The sequence below is a fragment of the Rhinolophus hipposideros genome, assembly GCF_964194185.1.
Source record: "Rhinolophus hipposideros genome assembly, chromosome: 25".
In the NCBI taxonomy this organism is placed as follows: Eukaryota; Metazoa; Chordata; class Mammalia; order Chiroptera; family Rhinolophidae; genus Rhinolophus; species Rhinolophus hipposideros.
Genome location: NC_138071.1, coordinates 12890062 through 12910334, shown reverse-complemented (window position 1 = coordinate 12910334; position 20273 = coordinate 12890062). Strand labels below are relative to the sequence as shown.

General features: G+C 44.7%; 1 protein-coding gene across 1 annotated transcript in view; it reads right to left on the bottom strand.

The window, feature by feature from the left end:
* Nucleotides 1-20273, bottom strand: part of SND1 (staphylococcal nuclease and tudor domain containing 1) — a 412208-nt gene that overhangs the window by 157101 nt on the left and 234834 nt on the right. The window contains exon 14 of the mRNA XM_081038319.1: nt 7784-7856. Coding sequence (XP_080894445.1) covers nt 7784-7856 — 73 coding nt within the window. The remainder of the gene's footprint in view (nt 1-7783; nt 7857-20273) is intronic.

The window sequence follows — 20273 nt, the reverse complement described above, 5'->3', positions numbered from 1 at the left end:
TTGAGAATTTTATTATTTCTTCCTGAGAATGCCATTTCCTGAGGAACTGAGGCACAAAGTCATCAGGTAGTTCCAAGTCAACCCACAGTTCCTATTCAAGGATATTTAGCTGGACATCAACACGGCAAGGAGAGCCCCAAATTCTGTACAACATATTCTGTAGGGAATATGTTGGAAGCATGCTAAATAAAGCCTTAAAGTACGAGTAAGCAGAATGTCGACGTTAGTAAAATGACTTACTTTGAGATGTTTATATAAGCAATAGCCACAGGGCAAAATGAGTTCAATCCAGGACTAAGCAGTGTTATTATCATGGTGAAGCGGAGAGAAAGCCGGGGCTGGGCAGAAATATTTCAAGTTTTACCACATCACTCAGCAGCCAGAGGACAGGTAAGATAACCCAGTCATACACCTGGGAACCAGGGATTTTATCAACTGCCTTCCAAAAACCCTAACATTCATTCAGCGCAGCCTATACCGGGCTCATTTAACTGATTTGAACCCATGGAACAGACTCACAGGACGATATCCACATGCACTGCAAGAATGGGCAAGAAAAGTGAAGGACGTGAACGAGCCACAGCAGAAGCCATGCTGCTAGAGGCAAACCTCGTTGGAATGAGATGACACTTTGTTAAAAATGCTCCTGGATTCTCTCAATTTTCTTTCTCCTTTCTTTTCTTTTTTATTTTTAACAAAGGCAGAAAGTTAAAAAAAAAAAATCATTGTATCTCAGGACACTTAAATGAAAGCTGGGACCCTGTTCCTAAGGGGCTGATCTGCATGCATTTCTGTGCGTGAAGTCACACTTAAGCAAGGAGCCAGAAGGGACTAGAAAAATTTGTGGAAGAAAATTTCTTGGAACACAGCATCCACTCGAGTGACATATCAAGTCTACTGATTGTTTTGGAAAGGTGTTTTATTATAACAAGCAACAAATAAAGAATCGCTGTCTCCCTTAGTGCTGTACCTCTGGGCGAGTCACCAGATTATACATGTACTCCGAGTGCTGAAATGCAGAGCTGGGAGACACTCACCACGTGTCAGGACACTGCGCCCTGGCTCCATGGGTCACTGCCTCTGCCTCAACCTGCTATGGTGCCTGCATTTTCCCAAACGAAGCCTGTTGGGCGAACAAAATGGTCGACCAAGTAAGGTCCAGGCATGGAACCAGGCGTTTGGCGGGTCCATGAGACACATATTCACTTTAGAGCTGTTTATTTTTTAAAGGACTTTCACAACCACGTGACTCTTCATTTCCAGGTATAGAGGAGGCAATAAAACAAAGATTTTCAAAACACATAATTATACGATTTTTTTTTATTGCCCAATTATAAATGGTTCTGTAATTGCTCCTGTTTCTGCAATTGCTTCCCCTCTTAAAGGACACTTTTCAAACAGGTAAAATCCTGACTTCGATGAACACAAACACATGTCAAAATTTTAATTGAGCCCACTAATTAATGAGGGAAACAGAAACATATTATAACTGATTCAAAGGAAAATCTGAAGAGAAAACATAGGCAACAAGGAATGCTGAAAGGAATTTGCTAAAGATGCAAAACTGTAAACTACAGAATGAAACTGTAACATTTGAAATAATTTCTTTCACAGGGCAGAAATCTATATGGGGCCACATCTGTACAAACAGGAGTCATTTGCATCACCATCAGGCCTTCACAAGTTAAATTCTCCCTTCACAGAGGTGAACACTAAGCAGATCCCCATGGAATCAGGTTTACCAAATGGTTTACTAGTCAGCACCCGGCATTCCATGGAAAAGGTATCCAGTAATCTTCTGGCCAGTTCCAAAGTCTAACAATCTCTCGTGATACCCCCAATTAAATAAAGAAGTGAGAGACTATGTCTTAAATGTAGTCCCCTACAGTGCAAAAACCTTACAAAACGAACAGAACTCAGTTGAAGAAGTGGATTAAATTTGTAAAAGGAGGTGCTTGAACACAGTCTACTAACTGTGGTAAATGCTGACATACAATGCTGGAATTTTTAATTCACTCGGAAACATGTTCAACCTTATAACAATAGGTTTCTCTCTTGTTCCCAAGAAAAGCATAAATGTTTTTGGATTTCTCTAGAAGAGGAATCTCCCTGCACTTCTGAGGAGATTTACAAAGTCAGAAGTGGCCACACAGGACTCTTAGGGATGAAAGAACCATGGACAAAAGATAATAAAGCAATGCCCTCAACCATTAGGGTGGGCAGCCAAGGGACAACCACACTCGAGATGGCCTCAACAACATCCACCTTATTTGCAGAGGGAGAGGGAGAAAGGAACATGGGAGGTAGAGCGCTCAGGGGAAGATAGGAGAGGGGAGAGGCTGAAAGAAAGAAGGAGAGAGAAATGAAGAAGGAAAGAGCCTGGGAGAAACTTCCAGAGCAGCTGCCACTTTGGAATCACAGGCATCTTGTGCCACAGGGCTGCATTGCATGTGTCTGTGCTATGAGAATACAAGCCAATGAGCTGCACACTGCCATCTGACTGGCGCTCAAGAACCTTTGGGTGGGGGTAGAGGAAACCAGAAAAGACAGAGAAATACCGTAACCTAAACTGGCAAGATCTGGAGCTGCTCATGTAGGAGAGATGCAGCCAAGCCACCACAAGAACACAATGCTAGCACTAACCATGGCTTCCCGGCCGGAGCCATCATATTTATGGAGCACATGGTGCTTGCTCTAGGGACAAGGTCAGCAGGCAATGAGTGGGCTCTTGCAGGCTTCCTTTGGGATCTTCCCAGTGGCGCAACTGCAGAGCCCAGCTGTGGGGGCGATGGTGTGACTGGAGCTCTAAGCAACCCTTCCAGGTCACAGAAACCCATGGGGCAGAACCATAGGCCTTGACCTTGTGTGGTCAGCACAAAAGGGATGTTAGAATGTGATTCAAGGCTGAGGGAGAGTAAGGGAGGGAAGTGCTATTAAAGCAAACAAAACAACAAGAAAGGAGCATTTGTGCCATCACGTTACCAGGGATTCGAAAGCACACACAAAGGTGACTGAAAGGAACGTTAGAATCTAATGAGCATAAGAAGACAAGCTAACCAAGTGGGCCAGAAGAGGTATGAGGGAAACTGCAACTGAACACAGACCTAACTTACAAAAAGCCCCTGCTGACTGTGCTGCTGTACACCTTCTGGGCAAACTACTTTTTAGTTTTTACGTCTCTGTATCCAAAATATCTTTTTAAATTCTTCCATGGAGGCCCAACTCCACTGGAAGTAAAGAAAGATAACTATTGTAAAGGTCCCCAGCCTCTTGTAGAAAGGAGTGTCAAATACCCTGAGGAAAAGAAGACAGTGCCGTTCAAGTTCAGTTCCTGAAAAACCAGAAACTGAAGGAAGACATCAGGAGGAGACGCTAGAGAAATTTCTACCTATTTACTCATTTATTTTAAAGGAACACTTCCACCCTTTATGCATGCAAGTTGGAATCCCACTGGCCAACGCTGCAAGTCTTCACAGTATGACAGAGCTGGTCTTTGGAACACTCTAAGCCATTAAGCACATTCTTATCTGTAATACTACACATCCCCAAGAGTCAGTCATGGATAGAGGTGCTCACAAAAAAGTTAGTATATAACATGAGCGAAGAAAGCAAGTCAAGTGAGCACAGCAGCGGTTAACAGAGAAAAAGACACAGGGATTCAGGGAAGACAAAACAAGCGAGGAGAGCAGAAGAAACAGCAGCGCAATTCAGACAAGTTGTCAGGACTCCACACAATGGAAAGGCAGGTGTTCAGAAGGACAACCCATTCCAGCGATCGGTCCCTGTCTGGGGCTTTTAGAAATAGGACTGGAGAGGGCACGATGCTGGTCCAGGCTCTGTCCTCCCAGAGTGCTCTCAGGACACAACCAGCACAACTCCTCATGCACCAGAGAAGAAAGAACAAGCACAAGAGGAAACATAGGAAAAGTGAAACAGGCGCCATGACTCATTGGGTACAACTCACGCACAAATGGAAGAAGGCTGCGTGCAGGGAGGTACAGGGAAAAATCGGTGTGTGCCTGAGGAGTGGGGTGCTCCCTTACCTCGGAACCATAATTGATTTGTCTGATTTACCAGAACAACAGTAAGCCATGCACCAACCCCATTTTGTTGCTTGTTTTACACTCTATATCTGCAGGAGATTCTATTTATTACAGAACAGGCTACAGCAAAAACAATAATAAACCCAAGACAAGCAACGGCCTTATATTCCACTGACACGCGCATTCCAACTTTGTTGTACGCTGGTGAGGGAGGGAGTGGAGACAGGATCAGGGAAAACCAGCACCCGCTAATCATGAAACTGGGGGTGTATGACGTGAACCAGCCACCGCAGCACCAGCCCACACATCTAATCATATCCAGTGCCAAGTCAGTCGAACCCTTAGTCGGTTTCACATTCACAGGGACATCCTAGCCACCGGACAGTTAAGAAGGGACAGCAATGACCACAACTTGCAATACCCCCCTTCCTTCACCTTGAAAAATTAGAAATAAAGGGAACTAGTAACTTCAGGACTCAAATGACCCAGTTAGCGGTATATTTTTCCTTAATGGTTACCCTGAAAACAGGTGCAGAAGAGCCCGGTTTAACAAAGCACTAGCCAAAAGGTGGGGTTCATTCCGTCGGTGTTAAACAGACTCTGCATACCTTATGGAAAAACACTTGGTTGACACTAACGTCAGGAATTGTCTGCATGAACAGACAAACAAAAAACAAAACCACCTAAAGCTGGGAGCCATCATAACATTTGAAAATCAAAACACTGCACTGAGCTCTCAATATGGGACGGGACCCAAGAGGCTCAAGGGGGACAGCAGAGCACAGAGTTGGAAAGCGTGTTGAGTAGCCAATCGAGGACCAGTCCAGCCTGGGGAAAGCTGATGAGTGGCCATGAAAAGACCTGCTTGTTTCCTCAGCGCAGAGGCCAGCGCCTCCCTCCCCACGCGGCAGTCAGCCTCTCGCTCCTATGCTTAGATCCCTTACTTCCCACACGGGGTCTCAGCCCAACAGGCTGTGCACTTTGCTAAGTCTCCATACGAGGCACTGAATGCACTCTGACCCTCACCTGGTGAGATCATTTTTTAAAATGCAAGGGAAGAGATACGGACAACGGACAGAAACTCAACTCTAAAAGCTGGAGACAGCTATAACTAGAACAACTTTACAGGTTCTTTGTTTCACAATCATGATATAACCTCCTTCATACAGCATAGTTCTAAAGGGTGTTTCAGAGACAAAATGTGAGGAACTTATATACGTCTCCTGCCCGACCCCCCCAAGAACGTATGCTGGGGTGGGCAGAGGTGTGGTGCACAAATACCAGCTCCCAGTCCATTATTTTGGCAGCACACTGCATATACCATCAACTTAAAAAACCAACAACTGCATTTATCATGACCTGTAACTATGAGGGGGGTGTCAGTAAAGGGAGGGGAGGGAGGGACACAGCTAATGATTACAAAAAGATTAAGAAACTTTCATGAAACCATTATATGTTGGTATTTCATGGCCTTTTTTCTAGGTGGTTTGTCTTCATCCAGCTGTAAGCTATGTGTCTGCCTGACACCCACCCCGCCCCATATCTACCTGTCCCTCAGATAGTCACATGGTCGGCACGCTTCAGGAAGCTGAAAACCCATACGTCTCATTTAAATGACACAAGGGAGCCCAACACACACATACATACCATGACACTGTGACGGAAAGAAGGGAAGGTTCGAAGGGGGAGATAAAGCTCCTCTGTCATAGAGGAGACAAAAAAAAGAACAAACCCAAAACAAAACAAAACACCCTGCAATCTAAGCTGAACACTCCGTGATGATGGTAGACAAGGTCGTTCTGATGTCTAGTGAACGGACTAGCCTTTTCACTTTCATTCTTCCACTTGCTCAAGCTTTCCTCTTTTATTTATGTGGTAACTGGAAATTTAAATAGCATCTGTTTTCAAATAACGTCAGAGCAAGCCAATTCGTCAATATCCAGACAGAAAGGAGAATAAAGATATGCATTAGGGTGAGCTAAAGATCGGGGGAGGGGCAAAAAACAGGGAGACTATGAAGACAAGTTTCCTAAGACCCGCTGCTATGAAAACCAAACAGTAAGGACACCCCAAGGCGCAGGAAGGCAGGAGGCTGTGTGAGATTCACAGACAGCGGTAAAGATCATCACTGGGACATCATCCCGGCAGGTGCACTGAGGAAGGTACGCCTGCGCTGCCAAACCCTGCCGAGGACTTCACTTTGCTGCCATGGGAAATCTCCGCAGAACGATGAATTCCACGGGCTCAAACAGAGCACCATCCCCAAGGCTTCTTCAGCTCCCAGAAGACCCTGACAGGAGCTCACGGGTGGGCATATCTGGCCCCAGTGTAGGAGTCACCATTGTGTTTTCCAGAACAGGTATTTATAACTCAACAGGCCCAGAGCATTGCACTGTTAACGAGGAGCAGATACAAGCTCAAAGGCCATTAGCAACTGGTTTCTGGGCTTCCCAGGATTTTCACCTACAAAGCATGCGTATGGATGCACCATACCCATTAAAGAGAGGCACAACTACTTGACAGAAGTCCAATTAATGCAGGTAACACTGTTTCACCTATAACCTGTGGTGACTGGCTACAGAATCCCACTGCTTCGTATGAACAGGGTGCCACTACACCTAGGCAAGGTGAGCTGCCCGGACACATTTATAATGCAGTCACAAGGTACAACAGGCAAGGCGTGAGCCCGGCTCGCAAGACAAGGTAACAGCAATGGAACTCTGATTCATCACCACTGTTGGCTATCCTGGGCTCTAGCAGCCTCTGTTTACAGTTGCGTTGACTTTGGTGCCCAAGTCAAGCTTCCTGAGTGAGTGTCCAAGCTAAGATTTACTAGCTCTTCCTCCGTCACCACCCCTGGGCTATGTGGTCCTCTCTACACGGGACCTGATCCCTCTCTCTAACAAGTAGTAACTCTGGGAGTTGAAATGGATGGTGTGTCCCAGGAAAAGACGGGGCTGGTTTTATTTCTCCTCATAGCAGTTGCAGCTACCTGATTTTGCTATTGTCTCCCTTTCCCACCTACACGCAGGGACTTTATCGATTCTGTCTACTGTCTTAGTCACAGTGCTTAGAGCAGCTCTAAGAACAGGAGGTGCTGAAATACCTGTAGAGTAAGCGAATCAACCCCCTCAGCTAACAAAGGCGTCTATTCAGCCAAGACATCTGCAAGGGCAGAGTGCTAATCACTGAACAGTCATGTGGACAGTCTTTTGGGAGCTCCAAAGCATCTGCGTCTGCCAGTCTTCTGCAGCACCTAACCCGTTAGCTCAAAGGGTATGCACACATTTCTCCCACTGAGAGGCAACCGCAGGCAAAAGAAGTCATAAGGAAAATGCAATACTTAAACGTGTCCTAAAACCTATAGTTGCCCTTTTTCTACTAAGACTTTCCAGTCATAGTGAGAATTAAACAGGGATTTTTTTAAAAAGGTCATCTTATTTTAGTACAACTGGAAAGAAATACCTTCTGAGTCACAATAATTAAAAACTGAGAAAGCAACACGGTTAACAGTTCAGGTGACAAGAAAGAGGGTTTTAAGCCCTAGTTTGAATTCTACCTTTCCAGAACATAAAACAGAATCTCTATGGATACATAAGCGACAGCCCTAGAAAAATTCACATTCAGTGCCTGACAACAAACGAGCTACAGCAAACACATAAGCTGGAGTACTTTGGTGAATCAGCGCCAACCTTTTGGCGCCTCCCAGCCACACAGCTCTATTCAGGGACACCACTCACCCCAGATATGTCTGCGACACGGTGGATAGGCACTTCCTTCTTGCTGTGCAATCCTTTGCCGTTCTTAATAGCTCTGTAAAGGGAGAAAAAAAAAGCAATTAAAATACAAATCACACAGGATAGGAGGGGTGGGAAAACGGGGTGAGAAGAGAGGGGTTCAGATGGGGGTCTGTCAATACACACATCACACTTCACATGCCAAGCAGCCAGCCTCTACAAAGTATTTGGTGGAGGGGAATATACTCTTCTCCCAAATCCGGTTACTAGGACTTGGCTGCTAGTTTCGGCTAACACTGTACTCTGTAATCAGAGAAACCCCAGAACTTGTTTCCAAATTAGGAGCATTGTTCCAGGCACAAAAGAAGGATCAATTGGGAGAGCACACTCCTGAGAAACAAGGTAATAATGTTTCTCTCTGTGTTCAAATACACGAAACATTTTAAATGCAAAATATGTAACTAGTGTTCCAATTCTAATGGAAATAAGTTCCTCCCAGGTAAAAAAGATAAGTTACCCTGAATGAAGCAATATTGTATGGAAAAGTCAGCAGGGGGGAAAATTAGCAAAGGCTACATATTAAACCTCATTTTCAATCAGTCTCAGGTTGTAATAACAATGGATTTAGCAGGGGACGCTGGGACTCTGTCACACCGACCACTGGTTGGTTTGCTCCAACGTCCCACCGATTTTCTTCTCACTCTGTAAGTGGTAACTCCAGGGACAGAAGCCGAGCACCACTGAGCACGGTCCCCAGCTGACACTGAAGGAGCAGGGAATGAAAGCTGGAGGGCAGATCAGTAAGTCACCACACCGTTAGATCCGACTCCTGCAGACCCAAGCGGGAACACTTCTGAGTTCAGAGAGCGAGAAACAGAGATACAGGGAGGGGTGTACCCACTCTGTGGACCAGCCTTTTAGAGTTTCTTGATTCCAGAGAGAGTGAAGAGAAAACAGCCCAGACCAGGGTCGGTATGTCGAACGCTCACACGGGCCACCAACCTCATCTACCTTCTTCCTACTTGGCCTTCACGTAGTGACCAGCCACGGAGGACACTGCTCTGCAGGGGTTCCTTCCAGGCCCAACTTTCCAAATCAGACTCACATACACCAAAGAAGGTGGGGTTGCTCAGTGCCATGTGGAACAGCCATATTTCTTACATACTTCGGCTGTCGTCATCCACCTCTCACCCCTTCTTCCATCCAAGGGGATCTGCACCTCACTCAACTGATTGTAAATGCTTTCTGTACACACACACAAAACAAACAAATGCTTTCCTCATTATCTCGTTTCCATTCCATGATGAGGGTGAGAAATGGAGGTACAGAGATAACAACAACCACCATCATCCTATACTCGCTCGGATCTAAATTGCTAACTGGAAGTCCATCCAAGTTCCTTGACTGCCGTGGTTCCTTCTGAACTTGAATCAAGGACTTCCTCTTTAGAAACTGCAAATGGGTCAGAATTTTTCCTTTTACAATTTAGTCCAGAGATTTATCCTCAGGGAGCCTGTTAATGGTCACAGACCAGGGCTGATTCTCAAGGTTTGCTGCTGGCCCTTTGGGATAAGCAGCCAAGGGAAGAGCACTAGAGAGGGTGGTTTATATGGGAAAACATTGGCTGGAAGGAAGGAAGCCAACCATCCAGCCAGCTCTTCCACCTACTGAAGCCCTGCTTACCGCCTCTGCCACCAACAAACAGGCTTGCCCTCTCCCCGTGCTGCCACCACACTCAAAGGAGCAGCCTGGGACGAGTGAAGCCCTCGTGAGGTCAGCTCCCAGCCCCCTGACTGAAACGTACCTACCTTCCAGGCGAGGCCCACTAAGCTTTCTGCAGCATTATCTGCTTCTAACAACAAGGAAAACTAAAATAAATGGGCCTGCTCTATACACAGACGGGTTCGCGTGAGGGCACCGCTGAACTTGGGGCCTTTCTGGGGGGCTGGAGAGCATCTCATATACTATGAGGAAGAAAGAACTAAGCTTAAGTAGTAAGCTAGAAAACCGGTCCTTGAGGCAAAGGCAGTGAGATGATAAATTAAAACTCTGCTTTCTTCCTGTGACCCCAAAGTGGCTCTGTGCCCTAAGCAAAAATCCAGGACTTAACCAAGATTAAGCATGCTACTCAAGGGGGAAAATAATACCCCAAACCGGAAAATATGGATAATAATGTGCCTAAGACAAAAAAACAAAACAAAAGAAACCAGAATTCTTCAAACAAACAAACAAACAAACAAACAAACAAAAAACCTTGTAATACCTATGAACGATGTCAGAGGGGTAGTAGACAGGGTGAGGTGGGGGTTGGGGGTGAGGGTGGGAGGGAAATCACTTTGTCAGGGGTGTAAATGTCTAATCATTATGTTGTTTTGTACACCTGAAACTAATAATAAAAAACAAAAATGTTATGCTCTACCTTGTTCTTAAAAGGGTATTATTGGATGCATTCATGCATTCATTTTGGAAAAAAATCTTCAAAGACTTAATCTTTTCATAGGTAAGAGATGATTGCTAAATTTAGATCGATTTTAGGAACATTCAAGAGGCAGCAAGAAAGTAGTATTGTAACATCATACATAAGCTGAGAAACAGTTCTCATTGCCAGTGGAGGCCCAATTGAAAGCGATTTGTGAACAAGTACAAGTAATGCCCACCGAGGAAGACGGTAAAGTGCAGGCGGTCACTGGCCCCAGGCTGCAAAGAATGAGGGCTCTCTGAGGAAGGAGCACAGTGCGATAGAATTCAGCTTGGGTCTCTTTCCCTGTGCCCAGGTTGCTTCGGTTCTTGTTCCCGTACTGCTGCAGCAATGAGCGAGGGTGAGCCATCCCCAGAAAACCTCCCTCAGCTTGACACAAGGCTAATAACGCCACAGCAAGAAGCTCTCCTTAAGACAGAATCTGGAGGAAGTGCTCAGTGTAGAAATTTATGCACGCACCTTAAAGAGGAAAGGAGCAAACGCCAAGAGTGGCAGGCTTGCCATAGTTCTTTGCCAAAGGGAATATAATACACATCTGTCTTCTAGAACGATAAGGCCATAGGACACGACTGCCTACCAACAGTCGTGTGTGTGGTAAATAAAGTGGAGCTCCAGGTTCTGCTGCCTTGTCACTAGTTCTCAGTGGGGCTCCCCGCGCATCTTACATAACCCAGTTTCTCCGGGATAAGTTTGGGCAGCTCTGTCTTTGAAACATGGGAGGGCAGTTAGGTAGCAGGTGTGCTTCCACTGACCACCTGCTGCACGGAGCAAACACGGATGCCCCGCCCCACAGCCCCTAGCTCTGCAGGCTGCAACCACAGCTCTACATCCCTTTTTATTAGGCAAGGAATGAAATTCCTGACTTCTAAACTTCTCCTGCTGTGTCTGCTTAATAGCTGCTTTCTCACAAAGGAAGGCTGGTACTTGGGCCAGCTAGGAGAAAGGAAGCAGTGGGGCAGAACACAGCCTGCTCCACTCAAAAGCTTTCTTCTCCAAGCAGCAGCAGTACAAAGATGGCATAGACCAGCGGTGTCACAATGGACAGAAATCAGCACCGGCCAGGACAAGCGGGTATACATACATCCACATACATACAAAGGGGTAACAGTCAGAAGAGGGATGAAAACTCAGATTTCTAGGTTGCTTCTAGAAGCTTCTAGAAGCTACAGTGTGGGACAGAGTCCCTTTCCAATCACTGAAAAAAACAGTTCTTTCTTTAAACAGCAAAATTTGAAATTCTCACACGAGATGCTACCGTCTCCCCACAAGATGAAAGAACCATCAACTGTTAAAGAAAGATTACCTCAGCGGCCTCAGCAGAACAGGACTAGAATCTCAGCACTCTTTATGCCATAAAATAGAGGTTGCTCTTAGGTTTTGGGGGTCCCTTACTCCGAAACATCTACGGACCAACCCTCTCCAAGGCACCACTGATATCTAACAGTTCACCTTGTGCCAACAAACAGGCCAAAATCTTAACTTCAGTTCAATGATGGTAGATTGTTATTCTGAACAGATATTTTCGTGAGATTACAAAGAAAGTCTAAGGATCTATGGTTAGATCCCACCTAATCCCAACCGTGAACTAGCTGTCACATCAGGAATTCTTAACCTGGGGGCGTGAGTGAGCTTCACACTTTAAGATGCTGGGAGTATGTATGAACTACCCTGAAATGGGAGAATTGTACTATAAGTGAATTTTCTGGGGAATAGGAGCTTTCAACAGTTTCACAAAAAGAACAACTTTCATACGTACAAGAGATTTAAAGAAAACTAAGTGATGGAAAGCAGAAACGGCACACAATAGAGAGTAAACAGGGAAACAATGTGGTGAGAGAGGCTGCAGAGCTGAGAGGTATCAGGAACTCCTGAATCCCTAACTTCCCGTAAACGATGCTTTCTTGGTCACTAGGAACCCCAATGTCCCTTAACTCTGCTTCTGCTTCACTGCCTTCATCCAATACTTTCTTCTTTCTCAACTGTACTCACCTGGCCCTTTTGTAACCCTACTGGGCCATACCCTCACCAATTGACTCCAGGATAACACCAGGAATATTTTAACTAGATTCACTCAATCCCTTTGGTACTGCACACCACTCTGATTCAATACACGATACCGCCACAGCACGACTTCTCCATACATATCTATTTCATCATTTTACTCCCCTACTTATTCCCCAAACAAAGACCAGCAGCCTGTGATATCAAGTGGAAATCATAACGCTTGGCTTTCTTGGGCCTCTACCATGTAGCCCCAGGGTGTATCTTCACACGATTTCCATGCTACTCCTTCTAATCCGATTAGGCCCATTTTCTCCACGTCTCTACATGCAAGTTATTCACTATGCGTGCCCTTCCAGGTCCCAACTATATAATGAAGAGAGTTATAACTTATCCGTAGCAACAACCTCACCGCAATCAGAAAACAGTAATCACACCAGGAATTCTTCACCTGGAGTCCTAGGTACGCTGCAGTGTGTACGCTGGGAGTGCCTACAAATGAGTCTGAAATGGTGGTGGAATTATGTAAATATGTACATGGGGGGGTCAGGCTCAGTTCAGCATGTAATTATAAACTGCAATATATTACTTGCAAAGTACATCATGTGTTCATCTTTATTTCTATAGCTAGAATTCAGGCCCTTTGAGGGTTAGGATTCTGTCCTTAATATTTGCTATCGTATTAAACACAGAGCTATGTTCACACAGTTATATAAACTGAGGGCCATCTAGTTCAATTATTGTGTGCCTAGTAAAGCTGAACAAATGACTGGTGACTGACTAATGCAGAACACTGAAAACATTTCACATTGGAGACCGGGACAGACAACGCCCAGGAGACGGTTGGGTGGAGTGCGCCTGGGGGCTCCCCTGGCTGCACTTTCACCCTCTACGCTCCAGCTCTCAGGCATATTGGTTTTACGGCTCGGCACGGACCAGGGCAGGACCGCTGAAAGCCTGGCCTCTGACCAGAGCCCAAGTGCTTCCAGAGCGGAAGCGTCACGTCCCCCCACTGCCTACCCTCCGGCACGTCGCCCAGAACTAGAGACAACGGGCGACAATCTGAACACAGCGAGTAGGAGCGAAGCTCTGACCACTACTGACAAGAAAGCGGAAGCAAGTGTCTGGAGTGTGTGAAACTCCTACTGGACAGTACAGGATAAATAACTACAGAGAAAGGAAACTAATTCCACAGAAAAGGCTAAAAAGCAGAACAAAGAGTGAATAACCGGCTGAACTTCTAACGCGCCTCTGTATTTCAGGTCACCCTGATGAAAACAGCGATTCAGCATGAACGCAACACAGGTATCAAGGAAACACAGCGGCAAGAAACAACTCCTCCGGCCTCCCTACTGGCTCCTCGGCAGCTGGAGGAAGCGACAGGGTCCCGACACTCAGAAAATAAGATACAGAGCAGCACAGGTGCAGAATGGTCGGTGGGGGGCCCGCTACGATGATGAGGCCGCATTTTCAATGAAATCCAAATTACTGATAAGAAAGAGAAAAGATATGGGGTGTACACAGACTGCAAATGAGGAAATTGAAACCTATGGTCAAGGGGAGGTGGGCGGACTAATGACTCAGTAGGTAGTATTATGAGGCAGTGAAGCAGATAAAGAACTCTAGGCCATCATTTCATCCAAAATTAATATAAGCAGAGACGAAGACACATGCTATTGTGCCAGGTATGACAACAGCTCTGCAGTGCGTAGGTAAGAGAGGGGAGGAAAAACCGTGAGCTCTGTGGCAGAAAACCACCACAGAAGAGGCACCCCAGTGCTAGACTGACACAAGCAACCAACTCCACTGTCCCAAAGGGCTGTTGGAGCTGCATAGAAATGGTCAGTCTCGGGCTAACGGCTTCTGGAGAGGACAAAGCTGCAGAAAGGTGAGACTAGATGCCGTGACAGCCCCAAAGCGCCTCAACGACAGTGGTTTCGTCATTTTGTCGTGTCTTGATCACAAGGTGATAAATGGACATCAGGAAAAGATTTGGTGTAACAATGAGCCATAATTCTATTCCAAGATAAAAGCATCATTAACATTAACTTCAAAGTACTTTATATACACACACCCGCCCACTTACACTTTAACAAAATTGTGGGAAAAGTTTTGCAGTCTCTTGCCCCACCCCCAGAAATAATAAATGAACATTTCCTTATGTTAAATGTTTTATAGCATTTTTAATAGCTGCACATAAATCCATCATATGGACGCAAGTTCCATAATTTAATCAATTGCCTCTTGCTTGATACTTAGTGAATATAATACTTCTAGTATGATAAACAATGCCATGAGGAATAACTGTTGGCTGCCTTGCTAATTATTCCTTAGGATAAATTCATGGATGTGTAACTGCTGTGTCATAGGGCAATACAGCTCTATTGTTTTCCATTTCCAGACAGACAACACGCCTCACCTCACGGATTCTGCGTGTGGATAACCCTTTGGTTTAGGTGCTCCCTCACCACGCATTCCACACACCCACTTCCATCTCCACTCTTACAACTGTATTTGCAATTATTTACTTGCTTATCCAAATCCCCACTAGATCCTATGTGGTTTTTTTTTATCCTCAAACACCTGATAACGTATTTGTTACTGTAATAGGACCAAATCCGAGGAAATTTTACCGTGTCCTGACTGAGTGAAAAGCAGCAGACTTACTATTTGGAAAATGGTTTTTCCAATGTGAGCTACATTTACTGGGACCTGCTGGAAAAGATTCATTGCCATCCACTAGAGATTTGGCTCTTTGAACTTGACGCAGAGGCAAAAGGAATGGGAAGTAATCCATCTCAACTTCTGGGCCCCCAGCTAGAGTAGGGAGTTAGGGGCAGCTTACGATAAAACAGAAATGCATGAGGGAGTTTACAAGAAAAGTAGATGCAAAAAATCCTGCAAATGAAAGAAAGCTATGAAGTGGATTTCCCCCTCACCAGTAGCTATAAAATTCTGTGTGTGGATGTATCAGTGATTAATTATTTGAACCTATAGTCCTCCTGAGAGATTTCCAAGGCTCAGAGCAAAAGTAGGAGGGAGACCGAGCCCTCTGACCCACTTCACATTGCAGACGAACCAACTCAAGCAAGCACAGCAACCCTCAAGATGATTTCACATTAAATTAGCCAAGAGCTGGTGAAGGCTACTCAGAAGGATTTGAATCAACGAGCTGTGAATGCAGAGTATGAGGAAGGGGATGGAGACAAGAGTCAAAGGGAATAAGGAGCTGTCCAACTGGCTCGGAGAGGAACAAGGACGGCTGTGACCACGAGAACGTGCTGCCAGGCAGATCATCCCGGGCCAGTCCACCCCCTCCCTACTTCTCTACCTAGAACCATGACTATCATTCCAATTGCAATAGATTATTAACCTGCCATAAAAGGACACATATTTTGATGTGGTTCACAGTGACCAGGAATTGTTTAGGGCATTGGTTCTGAAATTTCAGTGTTCACAGGGTTACCTGAAGGACGTGTGAAGAGAGATTACTGGGACTCAACTTCAGAGTTTCTGATTCAATAGGTACGGGGTGCGGGGAGGTTTGGGGAGACCTAAGAAGTCACATTTCTAACAACTTCCCACGTGACAATAATGTGGCTGGTCTGAGGATCACATTTTCAGAACGACCGGCTTACAGAGTCAAGTTATAAGACACTCAGGGTCACGGGCCAAGTGTTATCACTTACTGTTACAGATTATTTTAGACTGAAATTATATTCCCGGTATGATCATCTTCAAATGCATTTCAAAATACAGATGGAAACCTCCGATATTTAGGAGTTGTCTGAATGGAGCACGTGCCAGTTAGACGAAAGACAGTGAGACGGCAGAGAATGCTCCAGACAGGTAAATGGTTGTAGCTAAACTGGGGACGGGGGTGTAACTAACAAACCCAATTATCTACGAAGGTTACTCTAGAACAACTTCCTCTGAAGGAATATAACCAGTGCAGATGAATGAATGACCATAGAAACAGACTGGGCAAGAGGTCGATTTCTTACTACGAGTTCATTATGTGACCATAACCTGGCAGAACCACCCAGAGCTTTGTATACAACACAGAAGAAAAACCCAGTGGGTTCCAAATTGACCGAAACCCCTCACACTAGTCATCAAGCTTAGTCTCACAGCTTGAGTACTCTCAGAAGGAACTGGGGGTAGGGAGGGAAGAGAAGGGTAGGATGAAGAGTGAACAGATCCTCTTAATATCCTGAAGGAGAAAACTACTTGGAAATGGAAACATTACACAGCTCTCCAGAAGTGGCCATTTGTGCTGCCTCAAATGCAGATTGATTACTGCTATTTGGATGTTGAGTGCATCATGTTTTCTGAAGAAAGGGAAAAGCTAAATTTCCCCACATTCAGCTGTATCGTCAAATCACTTCCCCACACCAGCTATTCTAATGCATTTTCCTGTTATCACATATCCACTTGCAATAGCTGTTGCACCCTTCTCCCCAACAGTGACAGCCCACCCCCCCCAACACATTCTGTATCCCATTGGCAACCTTTTGACTGTGACATTTAGCTTCAAGCCAAGAATGTAATGGGCTATACTTTCACGGTTAAAGGAGAAAGGAAGCCATTGGGATATTGAGAAGGAACGGGCTCCTTCCTCTAGCTGGCTTCCAACCTGTATGGGCAGGAGTAAAGAGGGCAGCAGATAACTCACCTGACTCCAGCTTTCTATGAAGCGAGGACTGAAAACCCACCTGTACCCTGGTGGTACAGGAATCTACGATTCAACAGAGAGGAGAAAAACTTCTAATCAAAGCTCTGTTTTTAACAATATTCAGTAGGATCTAGTTTTATACAAAAAGAAATTTCAATTGTTGGGGTCATTAGATTGACAGTGAGAAATCTTGGTTTCTTTAAAGCTGTGTGTCATTAAACTACTGAGAAGATAAGAACAGAGGCTGAATAGAGGAGATGAATTTCAGGGAGATGGTCTCATGGGAAAATTCAACAGACAGACGGGATAAAACAGATGTAAGGCAGGCAGTGTTAATAATGCAGAAGGAGACAAGGGGAGGGGCTAAGAAAACAGGTAAGAAAAGAGGGAAAATAGCAATATCTAGAGGCACTACTTATTAAAGTTATTTAATGTCTGTCCCTGCAAGACGGCATGCTTTGTGAGGCTGCATACATTACCTTTTCTCCTCCCCACTATTATCCCCAGTGCCCAGGCCCCAGGATAGACTCCAGAAAATGAGAATCAAAAGAAGACATGAATACAAAGCCATTACATGCAAGATAAACTAGCTCTGAAAAACTGGTCCCAGTAGAGGACTGATTTGTTTTCTTAGAGAGCTGGTTAACTCATGTCATCTATACACTGTGATAGGATATATTAGTTTTAAAATTTCAAAACACACACTCAAATTCAATACCGATTTTTTTCACTGAATTGGTATGGAGATGAAACTTGCTTTTTCTTAAGATACTTAACAAATCAGAACGGTGTGACACCACTGAGCTCTGCCACTTAAGAATCCTGAAGTCAGAGGTTTTAACTTAGCAATGGAAAGTGCTGGTGAGTAAGTCTTCACATTTCATTCATGATCAGTACTGTAAATGCCAGTTCAATTAAAAATACAGAGAGGGAGGACACTATAAAAAAGGTTTTGTGCTTTTTAAAGCACAACTTATTTTTTTTTCCTTTATCGAAATTTTGTGGGACGAATGTCTATAAATCAGAAAAAAAGGGGAGGGGCTGTGGCTGAAGAATGGGAGGCCAAGGTCACCCCTTTTCCCAGTAAGACTGAGAGCACCTCAGTGCAAAGGCAACATGTATTTACGAGTCATTGCTGACTGCAGCCTCGGAAATTGCATCACCAAGAGAGAGTCTTACTTAAAACAATTTCCCTCTTAATGATAATGATATTGGCCAGGAAAGAGTTACCAACAGGTTTATAGTCTTTTGCTCAAAGTCTGTGATGGAAATGCCAGCACCTATTTCCTAGACGTTCAGGCAGAGAGCTGTCTACAACAGGGAGGGCACCGTCAGACACACAGAGTGGAAAACAAGTCACCTTTGGAAGGGTTTTAATCAAGGACTGGTGTGGACAGACGGGGTCTGGAGATTGGAGATGAAAAAAGCAGCGAGGCAGGAGCCCTAGTTGGTGCTTTTGTTTTTAAAGAAAGGGGATGTTTTGCTCAATCAGAAAACTGACATCCCACCGGAACTGGGGAGAGAAGGAGGCGAGGCAGAGCTGGAACGGGGCAGGCTCATGCTTGGTTCTCAAAGATGGGGGACAACACCAGGTTTCTTAATCTGCAGTGGGCTGGGCAAGAAATAGAATACACATGAAAAGATGGGAGCGAGCCTGTCCTTTTCTTTTCTCCCAAGATAACCCTAACCTCATTATGTATGTCCAGAATGAATCTAAATTCATTTAAATCTGCTCAGACACTAGACTGTTCAATACAATTGCTTTCCCAGTCAATCTGGGGCATCACTTTCTTTTCTGACTGGATATATCCTATCTTAATGTCACAAAATTTTTAAATTAAGAGGTGCCTTAAAGGAATAAAGCCCCAACTTCTGAACTAACGTAACTTATGTGTTTTCCTGCCACGGGCCACAGAGTCTGACTGTTTCTAGGAAACCTTAAAATATTGCATTTTTAAAGAAAGTTATTGGTGGCTTTAGAAAAATGCACACAGATAACGTCCTTCAGATACGGGTGGCCAAGGAACACGAGGCACACAGCCAGGCTTTGATCTGATTCCCGGCATCGCCAGCTCGTCTTCAATATCCATAAGAAGCTCAACAAAAGCCTACTCGAAAGACCTCTGCAATGCTAAGGATATTCACATGCTAGCCTGTTTAGAGTCAAACTGGATGTGTTACACCAAATATACAGGAGATAGCATACGAGGTATGACAATTAAGTTCGCGAACTCATCCAAGAGAAAGTGCTACATATCTCGTTGCTTAATATCACTATGGTCACCTTCGAAGTACTCCCCTCGGGAAGCTATAAACTGACGCCAGCGCCTAGTCCACCCTTCAAGGCAATTTTGGAACTCTTTTTCTGGAATGGCTATCAGAGCTGTCGTTGTATCACCCTTGATGTCCCAAAGGTCATCAAAATGCCTTCCTTTCAATATTTCCCTTACCTTCGGGTAAAGAAAGAAGTCACTAGGTGCCAGATCAGGGGAGTAGGGAGGGTGTTCCAATACAGTTATTTGTTTACTGGCTAAAAACTCCCTTTGCTTTTGTTCATCAGTGAGCTCCTTTGGGACCATTTTTGCACAGAACCTTTCTGATGCCAAGATTTTCAGTTAAGATTTTCCTAACTATTTCTCTATCAATGTTTACTTGGTCTGCTATGCTTTTCACAGCTAACGATTTTGACGCACAATTTGAGGAATTTTTGCAATGTTTTTGTCAGTTCTGCTTGTTGCTGGCTGCCCTGTCCTCTCTTCAGTGACGTGTTCTCTCCCCTCAGAAAGACATTTAATGCACTTGTACACTGCCATTTTCTTCATGGCATTACTACCATAAACTTGGACTAACATGTCCCTGATTTCACTTTCACTCTTGCCAAGTTTAACAAGAAACTTAATGTTTGTTTGTTGCTTTAATTCAAGCTCAAACATTCTCACGATGGCACACAAAAACACGCAACAATATGAACACCATTCAGGAGACACCGCCACACGTCAACACAAACACAGCTGTAAGACATGGATATACCAAGGTTATCAAACCTTACCGAGCGGTTTGTACAGTGCTGCCCATGGAAGCCCAAGGTGGGAAGTTTGTGAATGTAACTGTCGGACCTCCTATGAGAGATTTGGTAACACCTTAGAAAATAAGAAGGGTTCCAATAATGAATCGGTATCTTGGAAATCCCCCAGAAGGAAAGAGAGATTCTGTGAAGGAGTTAAAAATCTCACCTTAAGTTTAGGCCTCTTGTCAAGACGAGGAATGCAGCAGGCCAGCTGACTGAGAAATACTGAAGTTAAACGAGAACTGGAAATGTTGGAAAGTCAATATGGAGA